At 42.2% G+C, this 16,133-nt stretch overlaps 1 protein-coding gene across 1 annotated transcript in view; it reads right to left on the bottom strand.

Moving 5' to 3' along the window:
• Window positions 1–15,605, bottom strand: part of LOC127000714 (stress-induced-phosphoprotein 1-like) — a 32,285-nt gene extending 16,680 nt beyond the window's left edge. The window contains exons 1-8 of the mRNA XM_050864736.1: window positions 15,438–15,605; window positions 7,234–7,355; window positions 7,022–7,109; window positions 4,901–5,035; window positions 4,135–4,295; window positions 2,653–2,860; window positions 1,604–1,730; window positions 1,155–1,297 (exon numbers count right to left, since the gene is read on the bottom strand). Of these exons, the coding sequence (XP_050720693.1) occupies window positions 1,155–1,297; window positions 1,604–1,730; window positions 2,653–2,860; window positions 4,135–4,295; window positions 4,901–5,035; window positions 7,022–7,109; window positions 7,234–7,355; window positions 15,438–15,458 (1,005 nt within the window). The 5' untranslated portion in view covers window positions 15,459–15,605. The remainder of the gene's footprint in view (window positions 1–1,154; window positions 1,298–1,603; window positions 1,731–2,652; window positions 2,861–4,134; window positions 4,296–4,900; window positions 5,036–7,021; window positions 7,110–7,233; window positions 7,356–15,437) is intronic.
• Between the last annotated feature and the right edge of the window lie 528 nt (window positions 15,606–16,133).

The raw sequence follows: 16,133 nt of genomic DNA on the forward strand, positions 1-16,133 counted from the left end.
TTTTTATATTAAACTCAAAAATCAATATATCAAAGAGAAAAATCATTTAGCTTTGCCCCCAAAAATGATTATTCACTGCCTCAAATTTGATGTTCCATATTCGTTTGTGAGCATGCCATGGTATCGAAGGCACCCGGTGTTGTATTGTTTGGTGTCCCATCGTCAAAAGCTGGCGCTTTTGTTTACAAACACTGGTCACTCGTGAACTGCGCATGTTCAGACCAGTATGCGTAGCCCTGTACAGTTACACAAAGCTTTTTAACACATTAAGAGTTGCTGGAAGGCTGAATCAGACATACAGTACCACCATCCTCGCTGTTTCTAGAACGACACTCTGTACATATAAATACAACTCGTACAGTGTCGTTCTAGAAACAGCGGGGATGGTGGTAGTGGTACTGTATGTCTGATTCAGCCTTCCAGCAACTCTTAATTACGGTTAAAAAGCTTTGTGAGAGTGTACAGGTCTATGCTTGCTGGTCTGAGCATGCGCAGTTCACGAGAGACCAGTGTTTGTAAACAAAAGCGCAAGTTTTTGATGGTGGGGATGCCAAATAACACAAAACCGGTCCAGGCGTTTCTAGTATTATCGTCCGTAGGTACGTGTCAACGTGTGGTTTTCAGGTTTTGTAAGTTTTCTAAAATACAGATAATGAAAATTTGAATTCATCTATGTTTTTTTTATTTGAAATATCAATATATTATCGTTTTCGCCTAACGGACTTATCGCTAGCTAGTATCGGAATTGTGGATTTATATCGGGTATCGGTTATTGCCTATATTTGTGTCTCCAGTTAACGAATATCGGTTATCACTGATAAGGTTCCATTATCAGCTATCAATTATCAGTAATAAGGTTTTCTGTTATCATGCCCAGCTATGAACATAACATGAGTGTGTGTCAAGGACCATATTTTAAAACATATCAAGACTTACACACCCATGTTTGCTAAGGCTTTCGTAGAAGTTCTGGGTATTACCATGGGTAGATTTATGAAGCTGTTGATAGTTTGATGAGGATTCTGGAATATGACGAACACTCAAGAGAATCCAACAAATATCCTTCATGACCTTTGAAAATATTTGTTGTGAGAGCTAAAAGCATCTGAGAATCAGGGCCTAAGTCTGTATATAACTGAGTAAGTGTCTCCCACCTTGAGAGCCTTGTGAGCGTTGCCTGTCCTGGTGAAGGCCTTGGCTATGAGCTTGAAGTCTGCCCTGTTCTCGCGGCCTACCTCCACTGCCTTTTCACATGTGGCGATGCACTCCTGGTAGTTTTGCTGCTCAAAGAAGACGGCTGGAAGGGAAGAAATAATTATGTTTTATCCTCTCACCCTTTCTATCTGTCTCTCTCAGTCTAAAGATATCTTGCTAACATCTAGTCTGTGTCTTATGGGGTCTAGTTCTACATTTTTGAGTGCTGTCTGTTTGTCTGTATGCCTCCTCCCAATTTTTCCTTTTCCATTTCTTTGTCCACTGATTTTTTTTTTCTCCATTTCCATTTCCCTCCATTCTCTTCTTGTTCCCTTTTTCCTTCTTTTATTCTAGTTATTTCTATTCCTTGCTCCTTTCTTCATATCCTCTCTCTCTCTCTTTTTTTCACCTGCTTTGTTGATGAGGAAGGTCATGTCCGTTGGGTCCAGTTCGATGGCTTTATTGTAGTGACTCAGTGCCGCCTCAAATTCCTTCTTCTTGTACGCTGCATTGCCCAGCTCCTTCTCCTTCATTGCCTGCCAGGGAGAGGGTAAAAGGACATCATAAGCAACGTTCCTGCTACCATCTTTTACTGTCTAGGTGTTTTGCCTTTCTAGTCCTCTCGTCTGTCTGTCTATCCCTTACTGTGTTGGTGTCTCTGAGTGGTTATTGTGGTAATTATTGTGAACTTCTGAGCACCTGTGCACAGTGGGTGAGTGTTGTCAGAGGCAGACCTGAGGGAACCATCCATGGAGGGGACCCACAAACCAGGGGGCCCTTGAAGGAGTCAACCCCTCCCAAGCCCCAAAATCTCTAGCTATGCCCCTCAGTGTCAGGACAAAAAATACCCCGGGCATAGCTCTTGGGAGCCTGGAGGTTCCCGATTCATTCATGTGAAATTTTTAAAGAAAATAAGTGAATTGTATTTTATCAAAATGGATAATTCTGTATGATCACTGTGCTCCCAATGAATATACATTTTTGGATGCTGTCTCTTTGTCTGTATGCTTCCTCCAAATTTTTCGTTTTTCCATTTCTTTGTCCTTTGATTTCTCTTGTTTTTCCACTTCTCTTTCCTTCCATTCTCTTCTGACTGGGTCCCCACAATCCCCTCATAGCCAGACCATGACTACACCACTGTGCACAGGGACTTCAAACTCCACAATAACTGCATGTCACTCCTCCACTAAGGTACCAAGGGAACACCATGGTTGATACTGTTTGTGGGTTGACTCTGCTTACTGCCTGGCACTGCTGGGGCAAGAAAAAAGAAAAAGAGGAAAAACTACCCATAACTTCATGCTAACTGAGCACCTGTCCACCAAGGCACTGTGGGAGCATCCTGGTTGTTGGTGATTGGGTTAAGTGCATTTACCACCTATGACATACATGGGGCAGACAGACCACCTAACAGGTGTGGTCTGCCTCTAAGGGTCAAAGCATGCAACTCTCTCCTACACTGATCTGTTCAGGGGTCTTGTCCACGTCCATCTCCTCCAGCTTGGGCGGTGCACGCGGTGGCGGCGTCGTGTGCTTGCTCGGGGAGGACCGGGCGGCGGGTGGGGTGTCTGCATCCATGTCGCTGATGTCATCGTCGGGGCCAATCACGTCCAGGCCCATCATGGCGCTGATGCAAGTCAAGAGACGCTTGTCGTGCATCTTTTCCCTGTGGAGGAATGAGTGTGGGTGAGAAATATTCAGATCACAGGATGGTGTAAAGTTTTGTCATGAACACTATATTTGACCTGATATACTTTTCTCTCTCTCTCTCTCTCTCTCTCTCTCTCTCTCTCTCTCTCTCTCTCTCTCTCTCTCTCTCTCTCTCTCTAACTTACAAGTAATGATGAAGACTAAAATGAGTCACTGCATGACACATCTTTTGAGAATTTTTCTCTCTATAGTCGGTCCAAATTAACTTGGCCAATTTGCATCGAGAAGCCCCTCCCCCATTCTGGCTAAGCTCTGCCCCCCTTTCACCTGATTGGCTGTTGATGACATCATATATATGCTTGAGATAATCTAGCTTCTTTCATGATTAAAAAATATTCGAAACTTAATTGAATAATGACACTCTACTTAAACAATCAGTGACATCACCTAAGAAACAAAGTACAATGATAATACTGCAAGTTTTCAAGGGAGAACGGGCCCTGCAAAACGAGCCCTGAAGGCGATGGTAGTAGGCTACCTATAAAGTAATGCACACTTTGCTACCTATAAAGTAATGCACACTTTGCTACCTATAAAGTAATGCCATAGGCATACCAAATATAATCACATAAAAAAATATATTCTATAATAACTGAATACAGGTAGGAATCATTGTATTGAGGAATAAGATATGTATCTGTGGCTTGGAGTGACGGGTAGGCTGCGTATGTACGCTCAGCGCAACAGCCACAGATACGAAACTTATTCCTCAATACAATGATTCCTACTTGTATGAAGCTACTGAAGAATATATTTTTTTATGTGATTATATTTGGTATGCCTATGTGAATGAGCTATGTAGGAAATAATGACGGAAAATGTGCATTACTTTATAGGTAGCCTACTATCATTGCCTTCAGTGCTCGTTTTGCAGGGCCCGTTCTCCCTTGAAAACTTGCAGTATTATCATTGTACTTTGTTTCTTAGGTGATGTCATTGATTGTTTAAGTAGAGTGCCGTTATTCAATTAAGTTTTGAATATTTTTTCATCATGAAAGAAGCTAGATTATCTCAATCATATATATTTGGTACGTGTCTTTGATACAATCTATGATGTCATCACAGCCAATCAGGTGAAAGGGGGGTGAACTTAGCCAGAATAGGGGACGGGCTTCTCGGTGCAAATTGGCCAAGTTAATTTGGACCGACTATAGTGCTTGGTGTGTGAAAGGAGATAACAAAGCTTCACACACACACAAGCTACCCACACAGAAAGAAGCACACACTAACCTCAATAGTTCAGGACTTTTCCTGATGTCCTCAAGTGTCTTGCAAAACTCTGGGTCCTTCATGAACTCTTTGGTGCGAGGGTTGGTCCTGAGCGCATCTAATACTGATGGGTCTTGGAAGAAAGACATGGACGGATGCTTCGGAGCGCTGGCCTGCTGCAGCTGAGGAGGAAGCAAGACAATGGAGCCTCTGCTTGACTTGCCAAGGAAGTTCTTAAAATAAGTTGCAAAATAATTCTGAACACCACAAATGAGGCTCTTAGTAATATAGATAGATAAAAAAAAAGACAAAGGGAGAAAAATAATGCTTTGTAACTTTATAACATTTAAAATACCACGTCTTGCCTAGTTATTTGTCTGAACCTTCAAGTGATATCGAGAATTGCATACCATATTATACAAATACAATACTATAATACATTTTTTTAGATACGGTAAAGCATTGTGGAAATTTTTTTTATCGCATTTACTCAGTCTGGATAAAAAATATTGCAAAGGTAGAGAGCCAGTTGTGTAGTATTTGCCTTCTGCTTTCCAATGACATTCCTGAATATTTGCTACACTGTATAGTTACAGATACAGAGGTAGAAAGAGACCACACGCTGTACACGCCCAAGTGTGCCGAGCAGAATTGGTGTGTCCGACAAATTGATAAGTTAAAGGGCTAACAGCTGGAGTGGTGCTTGACAGACTGTTACTAAGAGCCTCACATACAGCAACAGTGTTCCAGTTCACTATAAACCTGGACGAGCTCCTTGACCACTCACCCTCCTCTTGCTCTCCGTCAGGCCCTCCTTGAGCTGCTGGTTGTTGGCATCCAGGGTCAGGCCTTTCTGGAAGGTCTCTAGCGCTGCTTGGTTACGTTGGAGGTAGAGCAGCGCCGTGCCCTTTCTTGAGTATCCCTTGGGAAGAAGAAAGGAAGGTGAGGTGAGTTACTGGTTATGCTTTCTCCTTATACAAATATGTATGCAAAGAAAAAGGCTGCACACACATATAACTTGTGGATGGTGTTAGTTTGGGGCTAAAGGCAATGTTAATTCTGCAATGTTAGCAGTTTGTTTACCGTTGATGAGGTTTCAGGCCCTGTTCCTCTGCCTGTGCAGTGCTCCGCAGGGCCGTTAACAATATAATGAGATTAGCACCTAAAAAAATTATCCTGGATGCACATGGTAGTAACATCACAGAATTTAGTGAATGAGTGAGTCTTCAGTGCTTTCATGAAGGCTACAGGTGTCATTTCAATAATCTTGGCATTATCATAGTCATTTAACCATATGTTTGGTTAGAACTAAAATGTCAATCTTGTCTTTTGTAGTATCACAAATATCCAATGCTTTATTTACAACTCACTGAACATATAACCAGTAGCCATGATCGGCTATGTTACGAATCCTCTCAATTTCAGTCCGAAGAACTAGTACACAGCACTGGTCACTTGCTTAGTGATTAAGTTCAGGCTTCTTAAACCTCACACAATTTATGCATTTCTTTTCAGCAGTGGTGCAATCCTTTGATTTATGATCTCTGGCACATTTCTAGCATCATGGGGCCTCCCCATTGCTCCTGGCAGTACTACAGAAGGCCTCAGGTGACTATCTCTGACAGTGATGACATATAATTGCATGGTATCTATCTCTTACAGTATACACTCCTAATTCTAGTTTTATCTTGTCATGATGCTTGTTGATTAACTCTCTAACAGTGTACTGTGTATTTATTCTTGAGTCACATTTCAAAATATAGTGCATTGTGCCACCTGTAGCAGGTTTGCCAAAAAATCATCCCAATTTTCTCTTCAGCTCCTTGGAATGAGTGTAGGAACTCATTCCTGTTTAACAGTCAGTTATCTTTTCCTGGTTCTCCTTCTTATGCACATTACAAATCATGATATTTGGCCGTAATTTTTCAACGATTTTACTGCAAACTTGCTCTATGGTTTCCAATTTCTGAGCCGCTTCATTTCTTGTGTTCTCATTATCAAAATTTGTAACAATGTTACCCCTGTTCGTAAATCTTGAATCAATTTTCTGAATGCCTTGTAATGCCTGGGAAACCTCATCCTTCGTATCAATTGCTTTTTTTGCTTGATCAGAGGCTTTTACAACAAGGAGATTCTTCTTGACTTTCCTGTCGCTCTTTGCCCTCAGCCCAACTGGATTCTGCATGCTCAACATGTCTCTCAGGCCAGTTCACGCCTCTCCTGTATCATGTCGGCATGAACAATTTTGCATTGTTTCCTTTCAATAGAATATACGGACTATAGTTGATCCAGTGTTGTGTTTGCCTACCCCATCATCACAAGTCTAAACAACACCCTGAACCACACAACAGAGTTTCAACATGGTAAGATATGGGCTGCCTTTCCACTTTCACGGGCATGCAAGAACATGTGATAGTGACTGTGCTTCTTTCATACCAGAGACAAACCATAATGCTGATCATTTTCTTTTTTTAGGGGTAAGGGAAACAGACCAAACCTGCACAGAGGAAATATAAATGCTTGCAACGCAATGAAGAAAGACATCAAGATCAAGCTGAAGAAAATGAAAGTGTTTTCCACTGACACTTCAACAGCAGAGTTATAAAGACTTCTATATACACAAACAAATTGAAGGGTATGGGCTAAACAAATGTGAAGGATTGCAATAATAGGCTGAAGAGACTACAGTAATGTTAATTTTGTACAATGGTCATAAGTCAGAAAGGGAGAAAAATTAAACACCAGAGTGGTGTATGTGCCAAACACTGGTAAGACTGGGTAAACAATAACAGACTGAGACTCATAGCTCGTCCAATCCCATAAGGCAAAAATAAGGACATTAAACGAAAGCAAAAAGATGACAAGAGACTGAGTTTACTAAGAGGGTGAGTGCCGTGGTGCTGCTCACCTTGGGCCAGTCGGACTTCAGTGTGACTGTTGTCTCTGCGTCTTCCAAGGCATCTGTGTACTTCCCAAGCTTAGCGTATGCTGCGGATCTGAGGGAGGCACAGAGGACAGGGTGATTAGAGGTGTGCATGCCATCAGGGACTGGCTATCACAGTGTTCTATTACACACTTGTCCCCCACTCAGTGCACCCACTCCAGCCGCCCAGCACTCACCTGTTGCTGAAGAGTACATGGTTCTTGTCGTCCAGCTGGATGGCGCTGGTGTAGTGCTGCACGGCCTCGTCCAGCTTGCCGGCCTCCATGCACGCATTGCCCTGTTCCTTCAGCTGCTGCACCTGAGGCCACCACACACACACATCACACCACACCAGTCAGCAAAGGAACAGTATAGGAAGGCACCCAAGCCTCTATGATGCATGCCACTTTGGGCTAGTTCATGCAAGCTTTACTAATTACGGTATTTATTCTTGAGCATAGGCTATGTCCATAATCTTTAAACACTTTTGACATTACCAGAGCTTTCGAGTGAGTGAAAATAATGAGCTGGAATATGGTATGTAGCATAAATCTGGGAGTTGTTTTTTCTAATCAATGGGTATTGCCTTGGTGATGAAGTAATATAAGTGTCCCATTACCTATATAAAGAAAAATAATAATAAATATTGTCCATAACTGACTTTATAATGAAAAAATATCCCTTTTAAACCCTTCAACCACACTGCTTGTTGTGGTGCCGGGAGGCTGTGGCTGCACCACATGAGGCTGCCACAACCTGGGTGGAGGTGGCTTAACGCAGGTAGGCTAAAATATTTAGAAATAGTATTTTCTATGTATTATTTTTTATATACTTTCTAAAAATGTCAGTTATTCAAAACTCTTTTCAATCAAAACCAACCAAATTTTAAGGTATTTAATTTTTGTTTCTAATAGTTTTTTATATAAGGAACTTAAGGTAAAACATTTTTCACTGATTTTTCCATATTTACATAACTTTAAGTGCAAATATTTTTCTTTATTTTCTGAATTTAGGGTGAAAGTCACCTGGCAACAGTAACAGTGTATAGTGAAATAATAAAGGCATTAAAGGGGTGATGACTGCTCTGGGAAGACATCAGCACTGGGTGCGATTCTATAACCTCCCATTACATAAAAAGATTAAGATGAAAGTAATACTTATACTGGTGTCTAAGTATCCTCATTGGGACACACACACACACACTCGGGGGTTGAGTCCTACCTCCTGGGTGTGTGTGGGTGCGAGGTTTCAGCCGTACCCAGAGATCCGTCACTTGTGAGTTCCGATTTCAGTTGGGGAAGGTACTGGCAGGTGATCATGAGTCTATCGCTTTGTCAGACCATGGGGAATTACACACACACACACACACACACACACAGACAAATACAGGCTTCCTACACTGATCTATGCAAGGTGGAAATACAAGCAAGTAATAGGCAAGGATAATAGTTAACACCGACACTCAGAAACATCATTGTCAGACACAGAAACACTTTGGCCCACGCAGTGATGTAAGTTTTAGTTGTGGGGAGTGACAATGTACTTACTGGCTTGGCTGTCTTGCTCTATGAGGAATCAATGAGTATTATGACAAGCATGACATTGAACAAGTAGCAGGTGCACATAACAAAAGATTAAACAACCAGGATGCTTGAACAGTGCCTTGGTGAATACCTTGTATCATTTATTTCTAGCAACAGAGAAATCATAGTAACTGGGGAAAATTTATGGCTGGTGGGGGAGAGGAGGGGGGATGTTAGGCTCAGGGAGGGGGGAGCATGGGGGGTGAATTATTGACATTTCATTGCCTGCAGGTTTAGTGTTGCCAGAAATCATGTCAACTCCAGACACACAACAGCTGCATAGGTACTGACCTCAATACTACTCATATATTTTTTCCTTTTCAAACTCAAGGAACTGAAGGATGCTGCATAATTTTGACTCTTGATAACTCTATGCCAACCATGATAGTTAACTTTTTAAATATTTTTTATTCAGGCCAAGTTTACGTGATAAATTTTTATAAGGATGCTACTTTTCTAGTGAACTGTTACTACTACTACTACTACTACTGTTACTACCATACTACTACTACTACTTTTTTCTGGGGGTTAGTTTATTCCTCATTTGAATTTATTCATTAATTGAAAATTTTGCAGCCTAATTGTTGATATGGTGAATGAAGGTTATTTTTTTCTGTGTCCATATCTTTTCTACCCTATGAATTACTATTATTGTCATTATGTCTCCTTCTGACCTTAAACCTTTTCACAAACCGTAGCAAATACCAGAGATCTAAATGGGTGAAAAATTGAATATGAAATGTGCAAGCCTGAGTGACAGATTAGGCCAAACCTAGAATGTTCACACTTTTCTAGGGGAGGCTTTGGCCCCTCAACCACCCTTTGGGTCATTTTTAAAACAGGTGAATATACACATCCAGCCTCCTACGTAAGACTCTTACCAGGGGTATCCATAGGAATCTTTTTTTGTGTGGGGAGCATAGCCCCCCTCCATAAAATACATCAAATTTCATATTTACCTTGGACCACAATGCAATGGCGCATACAGTATTCCAATAACTGCAGGACCAGGTACACTCTTAAGGTTTTGAAAAATTTTGTTATAACTTGCAAATGGGTGCGAATGAAATACAATTTATGAATTTCCAAGGGGAGGCAACTGCCCCTCCTTGCCTCCTCTCCGGATGCCCTTGAATCTGGCCCCCTTAACTCCAATGTTTTAATATTTCATTGCTTAGAGTAACTCCGCTGCCTATGGCAGAGCGGGCTTGCACAATTCACAATTTATCACTATTTTTCAAATGTGTTATGATCTCTACTGTTTCTAAGGATTTTAATGATTAGTAGAGGACATGCATGACAATACATGACTACTTAATAGGGTAGGAGGCAAGATAAAGGAACCTACTTGCTTGTCTACTTGTAACAAAATTTAAGGATTAGTATATATGGTATCCGGTCATTTCGCCCACACTATGGAGTCATTTCGCCCACATTATGGAGTCATTTCGCCCAAGCTTACCGGTGGTTCATTTACCTCTCACTTGTTTATCGCACGTTTCAATGGGGTATATTCATTCTCAGCATGTGTCACCAGTGAATATGCTATTGTGCCCAAAAAGCTTGAACAATATTCTTTCAGTTATCGTAAATTACCTGTTTCTCTGGGACTTGTAACAATTACACTTCAATAGAATGAGTAACACTGTCGTTAATACAAAATGAAGCTGATCATTCTCGTTGTTTTATTTATTTGTAAATGAGAAAATAATCCAGTGTAGAAAATTGGCACTTTCGGATGAGCATGTAAGGGACGAGAGGTCATCATATCAACTGCTGAAAACCTGTGCTCATCTCAATGGCCCAGTGTGCGGCTGAATCTTGCACATACATATTTTTTAGTAAAGGTTATTTAAGTAGGTTTTAAAGGTTTTAATTCTATATTTATATTCAGCACATGGATTTAATAAACTTACAGGTAAGATTCATTTTGGTACTGTGCCAGTATTTCATTACCTACTTTATGAAACATCACTAGCTCTTTATAAATATTTTCTACAAACGTTCAACAATCATGGAAACGCTTTCAAAATCCATTTCATGGAATACTTATTGTTGAAAATAGGGGATAATATTCACGAAAGTGTAGCCTCCTCTGGCGGCGGCTGCGGCGACAGTGCCACCGGTGTTGCGAGAAGTACCTCCTCGCAGAAATAAGTTGCATATACATAAGAAACATAAGAACATAGGGAAACTGCAAGAGGCTGAGTGGCCTACACAGGGCAGCTCCAGAATCCCCCCCACTACTCACGATGGGTGAGGTGTAGTTTCAGGGGTTACAGGTAGAGGCTTGATCCTTGTTTACCTTCGTTATGGGCTCCAGTACCCTGTCTCCTTACTGCACCCACACCTTACTGCCACCTGTCATCCTCGTCCATGTAGTTATCCAGTCTACTCTTAAAACAAGCTATCGTCCCTGCACTATGTGATTGCTGAGTCTATTCCATTCCCCCACCACCCTATTACTAAACCAATGCTTGCCTATATCCCTCCTAAATCTATACTTTTATAATTTAAATCCATTACTGCGTGTTCTATCCTGTTGGGTAATTCTCAGTAAGAACATAGGAGTCTGCAAGAGGCTAATAGGCCTGTACAAGGCAGCTCCTCTGAACCTAAGCTCCCGTGTATCTAACCCCACCTAATATCGCTGTCCATGAATTTATCTAATCTATTTTTGAATGTGACAATTGTATTGGCACTCACCATATGACTGCTAAGCCTATTCCACTCATCCACCACCCTGTTTGTAAACTAATTTTTGCCTATGTCCCTGTTGAATCTGAATTTATCCAGTTTAAACCCATTACTTCGTGTCCTACCTGGTTCTCTTACCAACAAAACCTCATGAATGTCTCCCTTATTAAAGCCCTTCATCCATTTATAAACCTCGATCATGTCTCCACGCACCCTTCGCCTTTCTAGAGAATGCAAGTTTAACTGTTTGAGTCTTTCCTCGTATGGCAAGTTTCTCAACCCCTGAATCATCTTAGTCATCCTCCTCTGCACCGATTCTAACATTTTGATATCCATTCTATAGTAAGGTGACCAGAACTGAACCGCATAGTCAAGATGAGGTCTAACTAATGCTAAATATAGTTTGAGGAAGACTTCGGCGCTTTTGTTGCTTACGCTCCTTGAAATAAATCCCAGTACCCTATTTGCTCGATTTCTAGCTTGAATGCATTGTGCCCTTGGACGGAGATCAGAGCTCACTAAGACCCCTAAATCCCTCTCACCCAGACCTGCTTATGAGAGTGTCATTTAATAGTTATTATGTGAGGGGGGTTCCACTCAGAACAAGAATAATGCACTTCCCTACATTGAACTCCATCTGCCATTTTATCCGCCCATTCATACAATCTGTTTAGTTCACCTGAGGAATACTAGTGTGTCCTGATCCACTCCAACATTCCTATCGATCTTGGTATCATCTGCAAACTTACATCACATCACTTTCCTATCTAAGTTATTGATATAAATAATAAAAAAAAAAAAAAAACACCAATCCTACTAATCTTGTGGGACTACACATCCCACATCCCCAGTCAGATCTTTTTTGCTTTTTGATTGGCACTGCTTGCTTCCTTGCTGAGCCAGTGACCCAGTTCACTCAAACCCCCTTCAATTTCTACTCCGCCGCGCCTAAATACCACAATAGCAACAACAGCATAGATTTCCAGGATTCAGGAGGAAGTAAAAGTTAGAGAAGGTCATGTTAGAAGAATCATCATAACCAAAACTAACTAAAATTATGAGTATAATTTTCTTTTAACACAACATCAAATAACAATAGAACAAATATATGAAAATACGATAGCTACCACCGCCATAGATTGTCGTGACTTCTAGTATTTAGTTTTCATTTTGACGCCTTACTATTGCCAAGAAACATCAGGAGCTTACTCTTTTAATGATAACTATAAATTAGTTTCGTTTTTGGAGCCCAAAAGACAGTTTTGGGGCAGGAAGTCAGGAAATATAATCGGCTGAGTATGACAATCTGGCAATAATCTGTGGCCGAGGCAGCAGCAGCCTGCCATATTGCGGGTGTCAGATACCTAAAATAGCATACTTTTACTGCGCAAAGCAGGTGATGTCACTTATTGTGACTTTGTGAGCTTTCATATTTATCTATTTGTGTATATTTCATGGCGGCAAAACTTTAATTACTAGTTTCACTTTTACTAGTGACACGAACTTGTGACTGTTTATCACAATAGAATTTCACTCTAATAAGTGAATCAGACTCCACAGAAATGTTCCCAGTGTGTGTATGAATGAATACAAATATAAGCACATACTTTGATTTTACTCTAGGATGTCTCGTGGATCATTAATAAATAAAAACAAAATATCCGGCTAAGCTACTCTTTAGCTATTACCTTAAATGGCGCCCAAAAAACAGTCCCTCCGCCAAGTTTGTACCTCACATTTGGTAATCTTAGGTGCGCCTATTTAAGCAACAGTCGTTGGTGAGGAACTTTGTCAAACACTTTACTAAAATCAAGATAGATTACATCATAATTTTCATCTGTCTACTGCCTCAGATACTTTATTGAAGAAGGAGAAGAGATTGGTGAGGCATGACCTACCTTTTGTGAACCCATGCTGCAAGTCGGACTCCAGGATCTTGCCTATAACCGATGTTAAGCTAATTGGACGATAGTTTGAAGCAACTGACCTGTCCCCCTTTTTGAAAATCGGCGTCACATTAGCTACTTTCCATAGGTTCGGCACATAGCCAGTATTTACTGACATCTTAAAGATGTCCGTTAGTGGGTCACTGAGTACATTACCTAATTCCTTTAATACCCTCGGAAATATCCCGTCAGGACCTGGCAACTTGTTCTTCTTAAACTTATCAATCTCATCCTGAACTACTTGCCTGGTAATGATTATATCCCTCAATTTATCGCCATCCCCGCCCTCGTACACCTGAACCCTTTCCTGTATAGTCGTTCGATCCTCCTGTGTGAATACTGAAAGGAAGTAGTCGTTCAACAATGTGCTCATATTTGACACGTGACACGCCTTGACCCATTTGAATACTTCTATCAGGGGCGGGGGGGTCCAAAGGGGGGGCGAAGCCCCCTGGTTAAAAGGGGGGTTTGAGGGGGGAAGCCCCCCCTCATTAACAGGTCGTAAAGTTCGGTTGGAGTAGTTTAAATATGCTTCCCCACCCTCAGTGAGCTATTTTGCGGCTGCGGCGGCGGCACAGTCACCACCAAAGGAAGCTACGCTTTCATGAATATTATCCCTTATTTTCAACAATAAATAGTCCTTGAATTGGATTTTGAAAGCGTTTCCATAATTGTTGAACGTTTGTAGAAAAGATATATGAAGAGTTAATGATGTTTCATAAGATAGGTAATGAAATACTGGCACAGTACTAAAACGAATCTTTACCAACTTACATATAGCTTTTGTTGAACTCTATTTACCACTCGATAAAAGCCCCAACAAGCCTTCTACTGCTGCACTGCCCTGGTGGTGGCCTCTCGAACTACACGTCAATTACATGGTATATGACTACTCCAACAGTGTAGATGTGACATGGAACGTGTGGGTGAATTGACTCATACATGTGGGCGAACTGACTCTTACATGTGGGCGAAAAGTCTTGTGGGTGAATTGACGCGTGGGCAAAATGACCGTAAACCGTATATACAGTAAAAAAATTGCATCATTTAAACTTAATCCAAATCCTGACTTCAAGTTATAACGTATAACCACCACACCTAATGTATGTACCCTAACAATTTGATGCAAGGAGCATGGTCGCCAAATTAGACTCCTGCCCCGGCCACGCTGATTTAGCACCTCTGCCTCACTGAGTATTGTTTAGGAGGAGGTGGTCCTGTTACCTAGAATTACCATAATCAAGAAGCCCCCTCTGGACAAACACACGTATAAACACACACGTAACTCACCCACACCCACACGTTAACCCCCCCCCACACACACACACACGCACGCAACACTACTTCACTCCCACGCAACACCCATCTCACCCCCACACACGCACGCAACACTCCCTCCCTCCCACACAACACCCATCACCCCCCCCCCCCACACACACGCAACACTACTTCACTCCCACGCAACACCCATCTCACCCCCACACACGCACGCAACACTCCCTCCCTCCCACCCAACACCCATCACCCCCCCCCCCCCCACACACACACGCAACACTACTTCACTCTCACGCAACACCCATCTCACCCCCACACACGCACGCAACACTCCCTCCCTCCCACGCAACACCCATCACCCCCACACACACACACGCAACACTACTTCACTCCCACGCAACACCCATCTCACCCCCACACACGCACGCAACACTCCCTCCCTCCCACGCAACACCCATCACACACACACACGCACGCAACAGTACTTCACTCCCACGCAACACCCATCTCACCCCCACACACGCACGCAACACTCCCTCCCTCCCACGCAACACCCATCTCACCCCCACATACGCACGCAACACTCCCTCCCTCCCACGCAACACCCATCACACACACACGCACGCAACTACTTCACTCCCACGCAACACCCATCTCACCCCCACATACGCACGCAACACTCCCTCCCTCCCACGCAACACCCATCACACACACACGCACGCAACACCCGTAGAAGACGAGAAGATTAACGAGGAGAAAAGAAAAGGTGAAGGAAGGTAAGGAGAAGAAAAAATAGCGAAGGAAGGTAAGGAGGAAAAGAGAATAATGGAGGAGGAAAAAGGAATGAGAAGAGAAGCAACACACACACACTCTCGGCCTCCCTTCCCGCCGCCGCTGTACCTTCGCTGCGTTGTCCGCCATGGCTGAGGTGCTGCTGCTCTCCGCAAGACACTGGAAACAAGACTGAGGGGGAGACGAGGCGGGGAGGCGAGGGCGGGAGTCGAACGGCGGCCGCGTGCAGGCAGGGAAGGCTCTCGAACAAAACAACACCACCCAAGACCCAGACCCAGGCCAAGACGCCGCCCCAGAGAATTTTCCTGAATAATTTACACGATATTCCTCTCTAGTAGCTTTTAGTAGTCACATCACGTGGATAAATGTATTTTCTCTTATTTTATTAGTAGAAATGACAACTGTAATAAGCCTAAACCTTACCAAGACAGTCCATCCAGAATTTTCCTGAATAATCTACACGATATTTATCTCTAGTAGTTTTCAGTAGTCACATCACGTGGATAAATGTATTTTCTCTTATTTTATTAGTAGAAATGACAACTGTAATAAGCCTAAACCTTACCAAGACAGTCCATCCAGAATTTTCCTGAATAATCTACACGATATTTCTCTCTAGTAGCTTTCAGAAGTCAAATCAAGTGGATAAATATATTTTTCTTATTTTATTAGAAGAAATGACAACTATAATAGCCCTACTAGAGTCCCAGACCAATACCAAGACAGTCTATCGAGAATTTTCCTGAACATTTTCCGCAATATTCCTCTCCAGTGGCTTCTAGTAGTCAAATCATGAGGAAAGCT

Source organism: Eriocheir sinensis, chromosome 19, assembly GCF_024679095.1.
Source record: "Eriocheir sinensis breed Jianghai 21 chromosome 19, ASM2467909v1, whole genome shotgun sequence".
In the NCBI taxonomy this organism is placed as follows: Eukaryota; Metazoa; Arthropoda; class Malacostraca; order Decapoda; family Varunidae; genus Eriocheir; species Eriocheir sinensis.